Source organism: Lepidochelys olivacea (genome assembly GCF_965140295.1).
Source record: "Lepidochelys olivacea isolate rLepOli2 genome assembly, chromosome: 4".
In the NCBI taxonomy this organism is placed as follows: Eukaryota; Metazoa; Chordata; order Testudines; family Cheloniidae; genus Lepidochelys; species Lepidochelys olivacea.
In genome coordinates, this window is record NC_140414.1 from 22,613,048 (window position 1) to 22,632,066 (window position 19,019).

At 44.0% G+C, this 19,019-nt stretch overlaps 1 protein-coding gene across 5 annotated transcripts in view; it reads right to left on the bottom strand.

The window, feature by feature from the left end:
• Nucleotides 1-11,066: 11,066 nt before the first annotated feature.
• RASGEF1B (RasGEF domain family member 1B) overlaps nt 11,067-19,019 on the bottom strand; it is a 339,701-nt gene continuing 331,748 nt past the window's right edge. For all 5 annotated transcript variants that reach the window (XM_084625325.1, XM_084625328.1, XM_084625329.1 and 2 more), the window contains 4 exons: nt 17,565-17,660; nt 16,131-16,254; nt 14,484-14,556; nt 11,067-12,429 (listed from right to left, as the gene is read on the bottom strand). In XM_084625325.1, the coding sequence (XP_084481451.1) occupies nt 12,405-12,429; nt 14,484-14,556; nt 16,131-16,254; nt 17,565-17,660 (318 nt within the window). In that variant the 3' untranslated portion in view covers nt 11,067-12,404. The remainder of the gene's footprint in view (nt 12,430-14,483; nt 14,557-16,130; nt 16,255-17,564; nt 17,661-19,019) is intronic.

Consider the following 19,019-nt stretch of genomic DNA (forward strand, 5'->3'; position numbering starts at 1 on the left):
TGTGGTGATACACAGCAGCAGAGGCTGCGTTTAGCCAGCCTGAGAACTGGAAACAGAGAGAACTAGAGGGTCTGTGTCCAGTAACCTCACTACTGAGGCCTGCCTTTATCATGAAGAATTTTAGAGTATTAAATACCCTTTATCTTGCAAAGAACCCCAGAGTATTTCTTGTAATGGTTGGTCACGAATAGTCATTGACAGTCTCCTTTGAAACACAGTGACAACCCGCACCTGCAACGCCAGGCTGGGCTATTAGATCCCTCACAGGAAATATTTTGTGTGTGATCAGAATATGCTTGTGCTAGTCATGCCAGGTCTGGGGGAGTGAATTCCAAGAGTGAATTCTGCTCCGCTCTTCAATCCTCCGGCCCGATTTCTAGGGTATGGGGCAGAGCAGAAGTGATCCCATTCAGAAACCCAGACTAAGACACCAGGGACCAGTTCCTCAGGTGCTATAAACTGTCACCCCTCCACTGACTTCCAAAGAATCTAGAACAATTGGCAGCAGGATCACTCGCGTAAACTGGAAGTGACAGGCAGCTAGAGCCTCTGCAGATTTCTCCTTCCACTGCAACTTGAACTTGAGGGATCTCATATAAGATTTCCCATTATGAAAGAGAGAGGGCGGGCCACAAATTTCAGCAGTGAAAGATGAGGAAAATCTTTTCCTTGGGGATGATTAAAAATAAAAATACAAAGCCAAGATATTCAAAACCAAGAGTCCCCTGAAGCCACCATTACTCACCCGCCCAATTGTGAAGTACTAAGCACCCAGCCGCTCCCACTCAAGACAATGACAATGTGAACTCAATGGGAGCTATTGGGTGCCCAGACACCTGTCTGATTTTAAGCAGCGCTAAGTATGAATTTATGAGCCTTTCACTTTTCCAAGCCCTGACCCGCCGCAGCGAGCACACACTTAGAGATTCAAAGACACATTCCCTATTTATGAAGGGGAAACTACTCTTCACTGCTGCTCTTCCTTTACGAGGATTAAAAATGGACTTAAGGTCCAGACCCAGACATTATGTGAAAGTGTTTGGCTCTCTACTGACTCAGCCTTCAGAGTAGCAGCCGTGTTAGTCTGTATTCGCAAAAAGAAAAGGAGGACTTGTGGCACCTTAGAGACTAACCAATTTATTAGAGCATAAGCTTTCGTGAGCTACAGCTCACTTCCTCAGATGCATATCGTGGAAACTGCAGTTTCCACGATATGCATCTGAGGAAGTGAGCTGTAGCTCACGAAAGCTTATGCTCTAATAAATTGGTTAGTCTCTAAGGTGCCACAAGTCCTCCTTTTCTTTTTGACTCAGCCTTGTGGCCGGTCAGAGCTGTGAAGGGCTAGTCAGAACACACGTTGATCCCTCCTGCCCCCACATTTTTGATTAATACTAAGCTGCTTTCATTTTTTGTCAAGTTTTCCATAGAGAATATTATTAAAACCCAAAAGCTGCTTTTGCCCCAGTTTTTGGCAACTAAAGTCTGAATATTTTCAGATGTTTCCCACTTCCACCCCCCGCCACCCAGTTTTAATGGGAGGTTGTTTTCTGAGGTGGGAAAACCACATTTTTTTGAGAAAAGCAGATGCTTTCCACACAAAATAATTTGTTTAGCCAAAATGTTTCATCAGAAAGAAGACACAGAAAATTTTCAAGTAACCCTACAGCTGGGTTTTGAATTCGATCCATCTACTCTTCAAGTCTGTATTTTCAAGATGGAGACACCATGGGTGGTATTATTACGATCCCTTTGCCTTCCCCCCACTATGTTCAATTATTGGTGAAGATTTTTTTATTGTTTTATGCAATTATGCAACAGCCCAACTGTATCATATTATCTCTTTGGTACAAACACTTGGTTTCAAGATGCAATAAAAAGAAAGGTTTCAGAGTAGCAACCATGTTAGTCTGTATTCGCAAAAAGAAAACGAGTACTTGTGGCACCTTAGAGACTAACCAATTTATTTGAGCATAAGCTTTCGTGAGCTACAGCTCACTTCATCGGATGCATTCAGTGGATGAAGTGAGCTGTAGCTCACGAAAGCTTATGCTCAAATAAATTTGTTAATCTCTAAGGTGCCACAAGTCCTCCTTTTCTTTTTTTAATAAAAAGAAAGAGTTACATATGGTAACATATGTATGGAAAGTGACTATTATTGTATCAGCTTCTTGGAAATTACCAAAACATTTGGTCAAAGCTGTGGGCAAAGTGCTGGAAATGGTCCTCTTTCCTTCAAGCGGAGACCAGGGCTCAAACACATGTGAATATATTTATAATAAAGCCCGTGTAGTGTTCAGGAAAAGGGTTCCATGTGTCTAAGGTAATTCCATGGCCCCAGTATCTTTAATGTACTCACTACACCCTTGTGAGGCAGGGACGTGCTATTATCCACGTTTTAAAGATGGAGAACTGAGGCACAGAGAGCAAGCGATTTGCCTGAAATCAAACAGGAAGGGTGATGGAGAAGGGTCTCGAATGCAGGTCTCCAAACTCCTCTTAGTGGCCTTGCCTCTGGGCCATTCTTTCTCATACTCAGGTGGGTGTCCTGAAGTCCTCAGTGCATCTACAGCGCCCAATTCCTCACACTGAGGCCTTTGGGTTTTGGGGTGCAGCACTGAAATAATCCTAATCAGATTTAGCTGACTAATTTTAAACAAACAGATGGCTGTGAGAGGATGGATCTCTGAGCTGCGATCCACTTCCTTGGCTGCAGAGCATGGCCATCAACAGTAAAGTCAGTTTTGTGCTGAGACAGTTCTCCAGACAAACAGCTAGGTTTCCATCTGCTGGAGCATGTGGTTGAATTTTAGGTTCCTTTCCATTTTTCTGCAGTTATTTATCAACAGACTCCAGACAGATCGCTCTAGCATGCTTTCTGGAGTCGATTGATCAATAACTGCAGAAAAAGGCTATCCATTCCTTGCCCCAAAGTGTGCAGGTACCAGATGTCTGCAAAGAAAGTGCCATCAAACAGAGACGCGTAAAGAACATTTGCTAACCTACAAGTCTCACTTTCCCTTATTCTATTTTTTTTAGCCCAGGCTTTCCCTCTCCTTTCAGTTCTAAATCATCGTCCCCCGGCCATTTTCTTTTCCCGCCATTCTTCAGAGTGATTTTTTAAAATAATTATTCTCTTTTCAAAGAAAGAAAAAGTAGAAGCACAGGAAGAAAAGCAACAAGTCCCTTCCTCTTATGCTGGGTCTGAGATGTTTATCCCCTTTGTACTCTCCCCACATTGCATGGTCTCTTCCCCGCCCCCTGCACCTTCTTTGCTCTTTTCGACTTCGCTCTCTGTTTCCGGAATGTTTCTATCATCCCTTCCCTAGACTCCGTCTCAGTCTCTCCTGAATTCTACCCTCTTCCTCCTTGCTCTCATGATATATGGAATCCCAGACCCTTAAACAAGATGCATTTATTGCAGAAAAATGCAAGAACAGAGACAACAAGCTCCTTGCTTGCAACCAAACAGCAGAACTTTACTAGTACAATGTAAGATACTTCCATTTGTAAAACACCTTCTCTTGAAGGATCAAACATGCTTTCCAGACATCCAGTCTCATAATAGCTTTGTACGGGTAGAGAAATATTAACCCCATTTTATAGACTGGGAAAATAAGGTACAGTCAAGTTCAATGACCTGCCTGTAAGCACACAGGAAGCCTGCAGCAGGACAGAGGGAGAACACATATCCACTGATTTCCTACCAGTACTTTAAACACAAGATGATCTTTACTTCTATTCTTAAGTTATGCCTCATTGTTCTGAGCCCTTAACTCAGTGGTTCTCAAACTGTGGGTCAGGACCCCAAAGTGGGTCATGATCCCATTTTCATAGGGTCGCCAGGGCTAGTGTTAGACTTGCTGGGAGCCAAGGGCCAAAGCCCAAGCCCCACCACCCGGCGCCAAAACTGAAGCCCAAGTTACAGGCCCCCGCACCCGGGGCTGAAGCCCTTGGACTTTGCCCCCCACTTCCCCTGGGTGGCAGGGCTCGGGGGCAGGCTCAGGCTTCAGTCCCCCTTCCTGAGGTCATGTAGTAATTTTTGTTGTCAGAAGAGAGTCACTGTGCAATGAAGTTTGGGAACTCCAGCAACTTAACAGGGGCCCTTTTGTTTTAGGAGGCCTAAAAAGAACACAACCTTACCATAATTGCTTCTCCATCCACCTTACAAACAACAGGAAGAGGGAGGCAGGCAGCCAGCAGAATGAAGAAAAGAAGGATACATCCACACCAGATAAACAGACCAGATTTCCTGTTATCAATCCAGAGTTACAGAAAAACAAGTTTCCTTAACAGACAACAACTCTTCCCCTTCCCTACTCAGGGGGGAGGTCTCATCTAACCCACCTGCTCCTTTTTCAGGGCTCCACAGGCAACACAAGGGCTTCCACAGCTGCAACCCTGTTAGTACTCAGGCTTGAAATTAACACCCACAGTCTAGACAGTCCTGTGCTCAGCACCTACCTCTGGGGCCAGCTTTTCAAAAGAGCTCAGTGCATGATGGGTGCTGATTGCTTCTGAAAAATCTAGGGCTAAACATCCCTGGAAGTTAACTCTGATCCTGCCTTGCCAAGTAATAACTGGAGAAAGGAATGATAGTCCTGCCCAGCTCACTGCTGTTTGTGCTGCCCTGTCCCCTCTCCTTTTCTTCATCTTTTGTTCCTCCTTTTTTGCTAGCTTCTTCCAAGTTGGCCAGAGCTGTCAGAAAACTGCAGGGAAGGGAAGTTCTAAGGAAACCCTAATTCAGGCTGAAGAAACAAACCTGCCATCAGCTTTAATTCACATTTTCCACATTCCCCTGGCTCCTGTGGATCAGGTGACCAGATAGCAAGTGTGAAAAATCAGCACAGCGGGTGGAGGGGTAATAGGCAGCTAGAAGACAAAGCCCCAGATGTAGGGAACTGTCCCAATTTTATAGGGACATCTGGTCACCCTACCTGCTGAAGAAAAGTTTCAGTGTAAGAGTTGAAACAAACAGCACAGCCATCTTAATTTTTGTATGCAATAGGCTGCTCCATTCTGCCTTGCTTTATACCACATATAACTACCAATTGGGCTGGCAGTCATTTCAGGATTTTGACTCGCTGTGAAGGAGACAGGCTAGCCTATTTTGGAGCACCCTTGAGAAATAGTAAACCCTCGTCCAGCAAAACAAAGCCCAACGAACCAGACTTTGGCCAGGTGTGCCTGTTTCACACACACACTCGTCCTGTGGTTCAATCCAGCAAGACAAAAAGAGTATGAAGGTAGTGAATGGAATGCCTCCCCCATATGCTTTTGCAAACCTCTCTGTGCATTTAGTGCAAGCTTTAGAAATAGCCTGGTCCCGTAGGTGTAGTGTGGCCCTACCTGTCTGGTTGAGGCAAGGCGTGTTTCTTTGAACTCCCTTTCCCACATGAGTCACCCAGTTCTGGCTCGTTTCCCCCTCATTTAACAAAGGGAGGGGGAGGGTAAAGGGCTGGAGAGAAAGCTCATGCCATGAACCGCTGTGGTGGAGTGTTTGGAAAGCAACACAGCAGGCCCCACCCTAAATAAATAACACTAGTTGAAAATGAGCTTTGGCCAACCATTTTGATAAAAGCCAGATGCGCTGGGTGGTTGTTCACGGACGCTTTCCAAGGGAGAGCAGTATCTTCACCTGGTTTTGCTCTAGAAATTAAGAGTGGGCTTTTCAACCGCACTCAGCCTTGGCCTAACTGAGCTCTGCTCCCACTTAAGTCAACAGGCATTTTAGCACTGACCTTGCGTGGGGCTCTGCTCCCTTTGTACAGCTGTGTCGCAACAGAGCAGCCGTGTAGCTCTTTTCATTCTCCACAGGCGGGCGTATGCTTTACAACGGTCGCTAGCCTCTGGCTATGCTGTGTCAGAAGATAGCGGAAGGGGATGGGCGCTCTTCCCTGCCTCTCAGGGCTGTCGGGAGAATTGATAAATTAAAGCTTGTCAGGTGCTGAGAGACTACCGCAGGCTATACAAGTACCTAGGATAGGTAGATAGAAAGCAGCTGTCTGGCTTTGTTCTTGGTTAATGAACATTTCAGTTATATTCCATTTTGAAAATAGCCCATGAAAAGTGAGGGAGGAGTCAGGGATTCATCTCTGTGGTCCCATCTGGCCTCTTCATTGATTTTTTTTTTTTTTTTTAAGGGAGATAAGTTCATTGAGTGCTTCATCCTGCATACATTGAAGTCAGTGGGAAAGCTTCCAGTGACTTCATGGTGCAGGTTCAGACACGAAGGCCCAGGTCCGCAGAGGTACGCCGCTGTTCAAGTCTTGGGCTTAGGGGCCTAAATCCCAGTTTTGGCTCCACAAAACTCCTGTTGCATCCTAGTTTTTCAAACTAAAAGTTCCCTATACGTCCATGCTCCTGCCTCTGGGAGTGTGCACCACCACCTCCCTCTTGGCACCCAGCCACCTAAGCCCCACAGCCAGTCACAACCAGGAGAGATTGGCATTTGGCCACCTCAGGCCCCACATGTGACTTCTCTGGTAGACATCGACAGGAGCTGCCTACGGGCAGCAGGAGAAGGTGCAGGAACAGCTCGCCTATGGGACAGCTTCATAAGGAGAGGATAAGGGAGCCCCACCTCAGAATATCTCAGAGCCCAGCAGTAACAGCATGCTCCTGAGAGGTGAGAGACCCCTGTTCAAATCCTCTCGCCCCCCTCAGGCAGAGAGGGGGAACCTGGGTCTCCAGGCAAGTGCTCTAGCCACTGGCTTTTAAAGGTATAAGGTGAATGCCGCCTCCTCCTCCAGCTAAGCTGCCTGACTCCAAGCACCCATCCCTGAGAGGGGACGGGGCTTAGCACTCACCTCTGTTCTGAGCATCTCCCATTGGCTGATTTAGGCCACTCCCTGCCTTGCCAGCTGGCTTTTATGGGTTGCATACTTGAACACCTACCTCTCTCCATTCAGTGTGTAGTAGTGAGTCTAGGCACCTAACTCAGGCTTGATGAAGGATCGCAGTGTTGGTCCTCTGCTTTTCTAAGTCCCTCAGGCCTTTCGGTGAAGCCCAGTGAACTCAATGGGCTTGCTTTCATTGACGTCAAAGGGCTTTGGATTAGGCTGCAAGGCCCTGATTCAGTCAGGTTTTGAAGCATTGCCCTCACTGTGCCCATGCCTACACTTAAAGATACGTGTGTCCTTAAGCACCTTGTTGAATCAGGGCCTAAACTGTTGACCAGCTTTGAAAATATTTACTAGTTTTTTAACCATGTTAATCAAGAGATTTGGAGTCTGCGGCTGCTCTCAATTAGAAACAAAGGTATTGATTTTAATGAGAGCTGAACTCAGCCTCTTACAGTCAAAATATGAAAAGGGGGTGAGATCCACATGGGTGTAAAAGGAAGCAATCCAGAGTCAATGAGCGAGTGCTGCTAGAAACAGGTCAGGTCTGGAATGAGCTCTTTGACAGCAGCCTAATCCAGTCTGACTCCCTTCCAGCCCCATTGCAAGGCCCTCTTGTCTGAGAAGACTTTCCCTCCATAACCAGGAAGAAGCGATGTGGGGAGGGGGGGTTTGAACGGGACTAAAAGGGGATGGTCTAACTGGTTCAACCCAAGGAATTTTCTTCTACATGGGAAAGGAAGAGAACAGACCTCTCAGTGAGGTACACTAGCAAGCTCACTCTGCATCACTAATTAATTTAGAAAGCATTTAGATGCTACAGTCCTAGGTGGCAGAGAAAACCCTACTGAGAATGTTCTTGCAAGGCTGATAACATTTTGACTCTTACCTAAAATGATGCATCTTTCAATTCTCGGTGGAATCCTAGTTCAATCATCATCAAGATTAGAGGTCTTGGGAGTCGCAGGAGAAGCAGTGGTGCATGGTGTTATCCCACATGCTGATCAAAGATATATTTTCTCTTGCTGGCTATAGCAACTATAAACACAGATAGCAACTATAAAACAAGCTTCTCGCTGTTTATTACACACAACAGGTGATGCCTACATTCATGTCAATGCGGAGTCTGCAGCCAAAGCAAGGGACTTAGCTTTGCCTTTGTTTTTTTCCTGTCACCACGTGCTTCATCAGCCAAATGACAGGTTCCCTTTTGGAGAAACTGCTGTGTATGGATCCTGAAGGCCCTGGTAATCATCTTGTCCCCACTGGCACTACTGGAGAATGGATATCCAGGTTCCAGATAAATCACCCTTGTAATTTCACTGTAAGTTGTGTGCTGCTCTCACTCTCTTTCCGCATTGAACCTCTGCTCGTTTGAGCTGGTGGGCTGCTTGATGAACATAAAGAAAAGGAGTACTTGTGGCACCTTAGAGACTAACCAATTTATTTGAGCATGAGCTTTCGTGAGCTACAGCTCACTTCATCGGACGCATGCCGTGGAAACTGTAGCAGACTTTATATATACACAGAGAATATGAGAAAATACCTCCTCCCACCCCATTGTCCAGCTGGTAATAGCCTATCTAAAGTGATCATCAGGTGGGCCATTTCCAGCACAAATCCAGGTTTTCTCACCCTCCACCCCCCCACACAAATTCACTCTCCTGCTGGTGATAGCCCATCCAAAGTGACAACTCTTTACACAATGTGCATGATAATAAAGTTGGGCCATTTCCTGCACAAATCCAGGTTCTCTCACCCCCTCGCCCCCCTCCCAAGAACCACACACACAAACTCACTATCCTGCTGGTAATAGCTCATCCAAAGTGACCATTCTCCCTACAATGTGCATAATTAAGGTGGGCCATTTCCAGCACAAATCCAGGTTTTCTCACATCCCCCCACCCCCATACACACACAAACTCACTCTCCTGCTGGTAAAACCCCTTCAAAACTGACCACTCTCCAAGTTTAAATCCAAGTTAAACCAGAACATCTGGGGGGGGGGGGGGGGGAGGTAGGAAAAAACAAGAGGAAATAGGCTACCTTGCATAATGACTTAGCCACTCCCAGTCTCTATTTAAGCCTAAATTAATAGTATCCAATTTGCAAATGAATTCCAATTCAGCAGTTTCTCGCTGGAGTCTGGATTTGAAGTTTTTTTGTTTTAAGATAGCGACCTTCATGTCTGTGATTGCGTGACCAGAGAGATTGAAGTGTTCTCCGACTGGTTTATGAATGTTATAATTCTTGACATCTGATTTGTGTCCATTTATTCTTTTACGTAGAGACTGTCCAGTTTGACCAATGTACATGGCAGAGGGGCATTGCTGGCACATGATGGCATATATCACATTGGTGGATGTGCAGGTGAACGAGCCTCTGATAGTGTGGCTGATGTTATTAGGCCCTGTGATGGTGTCCCCTGAATAGATATGTGGGCACAATCGGCAACGGGCTTTGTTGCAAGGATAAGTTCCTGGGTTAGTGGTTCTGTTGTGTGGTATGTGGTTGTTGGTGAGTATTTGCTTCAGGTTGCGGGGCTGTCTGTAGGCAAGGACTGGCCTGTCTCCCAAGATTTGTGAGAGTTCCTCTGGATTCAGTGGCTTTAAGTGAGAGTTTTGAGAACTATTCACCTTTCAGAGGTGTGTAGCATTTCATTTCAGGTGCTTGACTAGTCTGATGACTTGAAAACTTCTACCCTGCTAGCCAAGTGCCATAAGATCAGGATGATCCACCTGTTTCTGAAGTATCAGGGGTTGGCCATTGCCAGAGGAAGATTCTCCATCTTTCTCCTTCAGCCACTCACCAGTACACAGTAGCCAAGTGTGCAGTGCTTGACCAGAGGTTAGCATCCTTTTGAAAGAGCTCAATATTTTAAGGATGGGGCTAACCTTAGCTTGGTATGTCTGAGCTCTCCATACCTCATAGTCAATCCAATTGTGTTGGATTTGGTAACGTTAAAATGCCAGTGCTCGAAATTCAGCTGGGGCACGTGAGCACAACTCCTGTGAAAGCTGGTGAAGTTGTGTCCACAAAACTTAGGCTGTATTTGGAGCCCAGTTCCTCAGCTGCCTCCTTCTATTACCATGTTTAAAGAGTGGCATTCACCCCACCTCCCTTTTCTGTTGCATCCAGGGCATTCTCTGCCTTTCACATGGGAACAGCGGAGCTGCATGGGACGAGAAGGGGAAGTGATGAGACTTGCATCCCTATCATCAATAACTAAAGTTCATTAACATTCACATTAAGCAGCCTCCAGCTTGCCTGGGGCGGTGGAATTTGCATCCACTTTTTCATCGGCGCCCCAGGCCGCTACACCTGCGGCCCTGCCATCAGGGCAGTGAGGCCCAGACTACTGGTTAATAGCATCTGCCTTTCTCAGTAGGAACACCACACATACACAACACGGAGCCCACGCTTCAGGCTGACGTTGCTTAATGCGATTTCTTCTTTTATTTACAAAGGCTTCATTCCAGCGACAGAAATTAGAAATGCATGTGTCACCCAGCCCGGCAGTCTAGTCGTGTTACACAACGCAGGAGGGTAACAGAGAAATTATTTTCACAATTAAGTTAGCCCCTCATTCCTCTCTCTGCCTTTCCCTGCAATCAACACCCAAAAAGAGGGTGGGTGTCTGGGGGCAGCAAGTGTTTCACCATGGAAATTTCCTTCAAGTATCTTATGATCACATCACTGGGTCACTGTATTTATAAAAGGATAGGCTGTAACAGTGTTCCCAATGTTCTAACACAGAAATATAAAATGCCTTGGACATTTCAAGGTTCTTTAGAAGTCCTGACAAGACGTCAGCTGATGATGGCTGGAAGCTATGTTTGCTCGTCTCAGCAGAGACCACCTCTACTTGAAGGAATGACAAAAGAGACAGACTAATAGGAAAAGCTCCAATACCTCCCTCCCTCCTCCCACCAAAAAAACCCTCCCTTCACCACCTAATCTCCTTGCATTTTAATAGCTGGCTCCATTGAACGATATCAATCAGTCCTTTCCAACACCTTGTACCATTCAGCAGCCGGCAATTCAAGACAACTTCCCTATCCAGAAACGGTGCTTACTCATGCGCTTATCCTTGTGCGTGTGATCCATTGCTTGCCTGAATCAGGATGGACTGAAGCACATATTTCAACGTTGTCCCAAGCCAGCTCCTATATTGGTAGCTTAGACAGGACACACTGTAGACACATCTGAAAGTCTAGAGAGACGCAGTGCAACATAAATACATGGTTTTATTTTTTTCCATTTTTGAAATAGTGGCATGGTATTTACAAACATGTCCCTTTGTTTAGCATGTGACTTCCCATCCAGGGCAGACTAAATCTACAGTTTCTCTTTATTCCCCAGGATTTTTCCTAGGATAAATACAGTGGCTAAGTATTTGGAGCTACAACAGACATATTAGATGTGTAACAAAGTGAGCTATTTCACAGTCATAACAATAATCCAGGAAGCAAACACAAAGGAGATTGTTTGTGTTCACAGCTGTAGTCAAAGAGAAATCTTTGTTTGTTTCTTGGCATCTTACAATTTCAGTCAAACTGGATTACATACTCCAGTTGTTACCAAAAAAAAAAAAAAAAAGAAAAAAAAAGCAATTGTAAAAATGATGACTTAAATAACATGGATTTTGATATTATTTGTAATGCAGCCTGTGCAGTGGTTTCACAAATAGAATTCAAGAAAACAAAAGCAGACAGATTGCTTAACTTAATACAGGAAGTGGTCATCAAGTATGGAAATTTAGAGTAACAAAAGGCAACAGTAAAAATAAAAGAATGTCTAGCAAAAGGTGGAAAATAGTTGAAAGAAAAAAACAAAACACCCTACTAGAAGATGTAAAATAGTCCCAGCTACATAGTTACTGTATTTTTCTAGTGCCTGAATTTCCTACCACAGCACTGATTCTATTATTACTTTTTAAAAATATAACTTAGAATGACAATGAGTTTGCCAACCAGCAGCCAACTCAAAAACTTTATGGAAAAAACAAACAAAAAATAACTCATTAAAATGGGGGAGGGGGAGTCCCCACAGCAGCCAGTTTTTTGCCTTTTATTAATCCAGTCCTATCCCTTCTTGGCAATGCTGACTCAGGCTGAGCTCCTGGCTATATTCAGCATATTGGCAGTGCAAGTTCTTCTAATGCAGATTTGGGATTCAGCTGGAGGAGTGGAAAGCCCTATAATCCAGTACCAAACCATGGAAGTCTTAGTAGCAGCAAGCTCCAACAAAACAAAGAGAAATATTCCATCCAGGTGTTGTGAAATGATTCATACATGGAATTTGAGATCTTCAAAGGATTCTGTCATTCCCGTCCTCAATCAATAGCCAAGCGAGTTGTGATTTAACCTGATCTGTCCGATCTGAGAAGGTGCCTGTTTGTTCTTGAGTTAACCTGTCTTATCTTCATTGACATGTCATCTCAATTGGCTGCACAGTTCCCATCTCTTCAATGCCATTCAGTACACACACAAAAAGTAAACCAAAGTGGGGCCCTTCCTAGTCCACATCACACAGCAGCGGCAGGAGCAGCAGGCATCTCACACGTTAAACTCTGCCTAAAAGTGTTGACCTAGAGAGAGAGAGAGAGAGAGAGAAGTAAATAGCAGCATTCATTAGAATGATGCAACTATCCTCAGATAGGCTCAGACTGCCTCCCATAATGCTGACCTCAGTTTTCTGCATTATCATCATGTGTTCTGGCAGGTTTTCAAGGCCAGACTCTCTCTCTGTTGGTTTGTCTGAGTATAATCAGCACTAGGTGTGTAGCATTTCATTTCAGGTGCTTGACTAGTCTGATGACTTGAAAACTTCTGCCCTGCTAGCCAAGTGCCATAAGATCAGGATGATCCACCTGTTTCTGAAGTATCAGGGGTTGGCCATTGCCAGAGGAAGATTCTCCATCTTTCTCCTTCAGCCACTCACCAGTACACAGTAGCCAAGTGTGCAGTGCTTGACCAGAGGTTAGCATCCTTTTGAAAGAGCTCAATATTTTAAGGATGGGGCTAACCTTAGCTTGGTATGTCCGAGCTCTCCATACCTCATAGTCAATCCAATTGTGTTGGATTTGGTAACGTTAAAATGCCAGTGCTCGAAATTCAGCTGGGGCACGTGAGCACAACTCCTGTGAAAGCTGGTGAAGTTGTGTCCACAAAACTTAGGCTGTATTTGCAGTCATTCATTTGCAGAGTAAGAGCTTTCCCTCCCCAATGGACTGGCACTAGTCACACTGAACTGTTAAGTCTCCCATGATGCACAAGTGAGAAGAAAAAAGTGCCTACAGCAGAAGCCAGCTGAACAGCAACCATCTGCGTACGTCGGAAACCAAACCCTAAAGAACTCTACGCTGCAGAACACTCTCTAGTGCGCCCACCAGGCCCCTGAAGAGTGGACAGGAGCAGTAAATGTATTATACCAGAGATGGCCTTATGCTCTGTGAGACCTCAAGCGAGGAAGGCAGGTACTGCCAGGGGGCGTACTGGAGAAAATTGAGTCCTGGGTTCTTTTCTCACTGGAAAGATTTGGGGGTGGGGTGAGGGGACTAGAAACAGCTTAAAAAAAACCAAACAACCCTCCCCTCACCCCCCAACAGGCTTTGTGAGCTGTCACCTCTGCTTCTACCACCAGAGAAACTAACATGAGCTATGAGTTGCTGAGGCTGCCAAGGTTATGCTTAAAAGGTTGGCCCTGCATCTAACATTACAATAAGGTTATTGCCTAGTTCAACGGTTCTCAAACCATTTTATTGGGGTCACTAGAGCTGGTGTTAGACTTGGTGGGGCCCAGGACCAAACCCCAAGCCTCACTGGGGCCGAAGCCCGAGATCTTCAGTCCTGGGCGGCTGGGCTCAGGTTACAGGCCCACCCCCTGCCCAGGGCTCAAGCCCTTGAGCTTCAGCTTTGGCTGGCTCACCCACCCGGGGCGGTGGATCTTGGGCTCTGGCCCCCCCCCGCCAGCTTGGGTGGGCTCAGACTTCAGTCCCCCCACTCCTGGGGTCGTTTAGTAATTTTTGTTGTCAGAAGAGGGCTGCAGGGCAATGAAGTTTGAGAATTGTTGGCCTCGTTTAAAGCAGCTGCCAAAATGCTACAGCCCTGTCCATCCCTCGCTCCATGAATAAGGATACGAAAGGGAATGAACACATGACATTTGTTATATCAGCAGCAGAGGTGTAGCTATGTATAAGACACATCCCAAATTCTGTTTTCCTACCTGGATGCCAAAGTTAAGTCATCCATTTTCACATGGAGTTAGCCCAAAACTCTCTCTAAGTTTGAAAGCCCAGGTTCAGAATGGGACAGCTAACTGAGGCACCTCTATTTGAAAAACTGAGCTCACCGTTTCGGTGGGAAAAGTTGTCTAAAACTTCAGAGAGGTTTTTCTAAACTGAGTTCGGTAGGATATCCGAATTTAAAATTAAACTGCATTCCCAATCCCTTTGGGGCGAGATAAATAAGAAGTGGCTGTACTAATTCTTCCAGAAAATCCAGAAGCTGAGAGATGGTTTTAAGTTGATACTCTGTCCCATCTGTTGAAGCATATAATGTGTCATTTGGTTTTTAACTGTCTGATGCTAGAATTACATCTCCCTCTGTTGATTTATTGATGGCCATAACCTTTGACACAAACCTTAGAGTCTTCCATCTGTCCTTTTCAATGTGATTCTCAGGACCTTCGCTCTCATAGGAAGCCAAGTAAAGTGCTGCAATCAGAGGGAAGAACAACGTATTAGTGCTACTGGCATTTTAAAAATTCACTATTCTCCTACAAAAAGAAAAAGGAGTACTTGTGGCACCTTAGAGACTAACCAATTTATTTGAGCATGAGCTTTCGTGAGCTACAGCTCACTTCATCGGATGCATACCGTGGAAACTGCAGCAGACATTATATACACACAGAGATCATGAAACAATACCTCCTCCCACCCCACTGTCCTGCTGGTAATAGCTTATCTAAAGTGATCATCAAGTTGGGCCATTTCCAGCACAAATCCAGGTTTTCTCACCCTCCACCCCCCCACACACAAACTCACTCTCCTGCTGGTAATAGCCCATCCAAAGTGACAACTCTCTTCACAATGTGCATGATAATCAAGGTGGGCCATTTCCTGCACAAATCCAGGTTCTCTCACCCCCTCATCCCCCTCCAAAAACCACACACACAAACTCACTCTCCTGCTGGTAATAGCTCATCCAAAGTGACCACTCTCCCTACAATGTGCATAGTAATCAAGGTGGGCCATTTCCAGCACAAATCCAGGAAATCCACAAATCCCCCCCCCTTTTCTTTTTCCCCCCCGGGGACACACACACACAAACTCACTCTCCTGCTGGCAATAGCTCATCCAAACTGACCACTCTCCAAGTTTAAATCCAAGTTTAACCAGAACGTCTGGGGGGGTGGGGGGGAAACAAGGGGAAATAGGCTACCTTGCATAATGACTTAGCCACTCCCAGTCTCTATTTAAGCCTAAATTAATAGTATCCAATTTGCAAATGAATTCCAATTCAGCAGTTTCTCGCTGGAGTCTGGATTTGAAGTTTTTTTGTTTTAAGATAGCGACCTTCATGTCTGTGATTATTTTCTTTTTGCGAATACAGACTAACACGGCTGTTACTCTGAAACCTGTCATTATTCTCCTACAGTGTCCTGCAGCAAAATAAAATCTCTTCATATTAGCCATCCATCAGATTATGGCTCCACAGTTCCATTACCAAGTACATCGTCACTCACAATTGCATTCAGCCAATACTAACAAAAAGTACATGAGAACGAAGACTATCCTCAGGGAAAAGAAGAAGAGCTGAGGAAACTTAAATCATAGGAGGGTAGAAGCGAACACTTGCGAAAGAAAGGTTTGAGCTCACAGCAATATTGCTTTTTGAACTAAAGGCACAGTGCCAATTGCTTTTCTAGCAGCATCCCCCAGGTCAAAGCCGTCTTAAAGGCAAAGCAAATACATACACTTTTGATTATGTTTTTGTGGACTAGCTTCCCAATTCTTATTTGTTTTTCCATTCCTTATAAATATTCTTTTATTTTAAAGCAGGGAAAGGGCCAAAGCCACTTTTCAGAGAACAAACACACTTTCAAAAGGTAACTCTTATTCCCTGTATTTCTGTGGATCCACTGCAACTTATAGATTCTGTTTAGATTTGTGTAAATATATTCCAGGACTAGGTGGTCCTTCATCGAAGGGATAATTTAACACAGGAAGAGAGGGAGCAATATTTGGCACATAATCATTTGAAAAGCAGAGCACAGTGTATTCCTTACCATCTTCACTGAAGACTGGGACAGTGAGCAAGTATTGCAGGATCTTCCGGTCCCTCTCAAATGGACACTCCACTTGCTTCCATGTCATAAACTCACTCACTTGTTTCGCTAACTCCCAAAATTTCTATAAATGGGGAATGGGGGGAAACAAAACCCCAAGACATATGAATTTTAGCACTCTGCTTCATTGAACATAGGTCACAGAATCATAGAATACGAGGGTTGGAAGGGACCTCAGGAGGTCTACCCCCTGCTCAAAGCAGGACCAATCCCCAACTAAATAAATGAATCTGGGTTTAAATTAGGCTAATTTCCAGCCAGACTTTCAAGCAGAAACACAAGAGGAGTGGAAAAACTGAATTTCTGTCCCCTGGGAAATTCCAATATTTAGACATTTATTTTTTGTCCCAAATTGAGACCAAATCCCATATTAAAATATCAAAACTTTTTTCAGAATGAAGAGTTTAGAAAAAAAAGCCAATTTGGAAGCGTCTCTGTTTCATTTTGACATTTTTGATCCAAACTGAACATTTTGATGTTCCCAAATTCAAATGTTTCGTTTGTTAACCCAAAAAGTTCAGATTTTTCCATGATGAAAAGTTCTGCTAGAATAGATATTTCCACATGTAAAATTTCAGTTTTGACAAAAGGTCATTTTTCAACAGTAAAACGTTTAATTTAAAAAGTTTTTTGATCAACCTTAAACATAAGGGCATTCCAGATCATACGATTCGGTTTAAGAAAAGGTTACTGAAACTAATATGCATCTATATGCTTAGTATTTCCCTATAAGTAGAGGGTATGTGTGCAGAACATTAATATACTGCGATCACGTATACACACTCATATCACACTGAGAATTTAAGAAGCAGAACCCCTGAAAGACCGACTTGTACCATGCAGCTAACACAACACCCCAGCAAGCAGTGGAATGTAGCAACTAAAGATGGTTAGGAACTAGAATTTCCATTTCATGGGAAATTCTGATGTTTCAAAAAGTTTGTTCCAATTTGGAAGGAAAGGCTGAAACATCAATATTTCCTGCAAAAAACAAAAGTTTTACTTCTAGTATAGTAAAAATATATAAATAGTAAAATTAACATAATATTTAAGTTTAGATAAAATGAATTGAAACAATCAAAACTGATAATTGTGACTTATCCACCATCCCTATCTAAAAATTGGCAACATTGACACATTTCTACAAAATGTTTTGATTTTGACAAATCTGTATTTTTATTTTTTTTTGGACAGAAAAGTATTCCATCAAGATTTTTGACCATCTCTAGTAGTAACTGGTAAATCTACTAAACTTGTGGCCTAATTTTGTTCCCAATGAAAGCAGGATCAAGAACTGGGTTATATTTTCTGATCAGGGAGTTAAAGGTATGGCAATTAACTAATATCAAGGTCTAAATGAAATGTTCTACTCACTTCAAAATTGACATGGCCGTTTGGAAGGCGATTGGCACAGCCCTCATTGAGAAAGTAAATATCTTTGATTAAGAGACTGAAGAAAGGTATCACGATCTACAGAAAGAACAAGATTCCACCTTCAGTATGACACAGAATCGAGAAACAACAGTGGTACCACATGTATGAAAAATTAAGTCACATTGTATAAAAACTAAACATCACACTGAAAAGTTAAAGTCTGCAAGTGTTCCTTTCATCTTGTGGGCATGCTGCATTTTATATACATGGAGTTATCACCCCACTCAGTCTAGTCTCTAGTTTCACCTCAGTTCCACCTCCTTTCTTTGTCCCAGACTCCTTCCATCCACTGTGTCTCTGGAAAGCCTCTAGCGCTCTCAGAATTGCAGTTAATCTATCTATCTTCCATTCTTGTCAACTGAGGACACAATGTACATTCACTACTTCTGGAGTGACAGCTGTCTGCCTAACGCACTCCGTTTCTCTTATAGTGGCCCTCATTGGTGTGACCTTTCCTCACCCATGCTTGCAGACTCCAGAATGTTTACATTCAGAGGTACCCCACTTGTTTGTGCATTATAAACAGGTATCTGGATGTTAATGCCCGTGTTAGAATGCTGTGGAGAGCTGAAAAAACACATCAACAGCGATAAAGCCCAAAGGGCTGGTGGTGGTAGGGTTGCCATATGGAGGTCGCTTCTGCAACCAAAGAGGAATAGTTTTTCCTATAGACTCTGCTCTATGCCCCTCAATCACCTTTGAAGGTAAAATAAGAAGTAATGGATTTAATCTGCAGCAAGAGAGATTTAGATTAGTTATTAAGAAAAACTGCTTAACTAGAAGGATAGTTAAGCACTGGAATAGGCTTTCAAGGGACATTGTGGAATCCCTATCATGGGAGGTTTAAGAACAGGGTAAACACCTGTCAGGGATGATCTAGGTATAATTGGTCCTGTCTCACAACAGGTACCTTCCAGCTCTACATTTCCATCCTTCTATAAAGGCTCCTCTTTCCAACCCAGACAGGATCATATGACTGTTTCAGCCAATGGCTAATAAATGGAGCTAGTCAGGAATCTGTCGGAATGATTTCCTGACAGAAAATGCAGTTCCTGAAAAATCAAAACTTTTCCATGGGAAAATTGAAAGAAGTACTTTGTTGTGGGTCAGTTTGATTCAAATCAGAATATTTCATTTTGTTGAACTGACCCAAAAAGTTTAATTTTGAAACAATTCGGTAAAACAATTTTCCTATGGGGCTCTCTTTCTTTATATTGGGCTGGGCTCCCTGGAGGACTAACTCTCCCATAATACAATACAGATTTCCTTATGACCAAGCTTTCCATGGCACATCATGGGAGTCACAAGACTAGATGCATCAAAGGAGATATAGGTTTGGCTAGGGAACATGGCCCATTTGAGAAAATGGTGGCACCAGGGTCCTGAACTACAGCT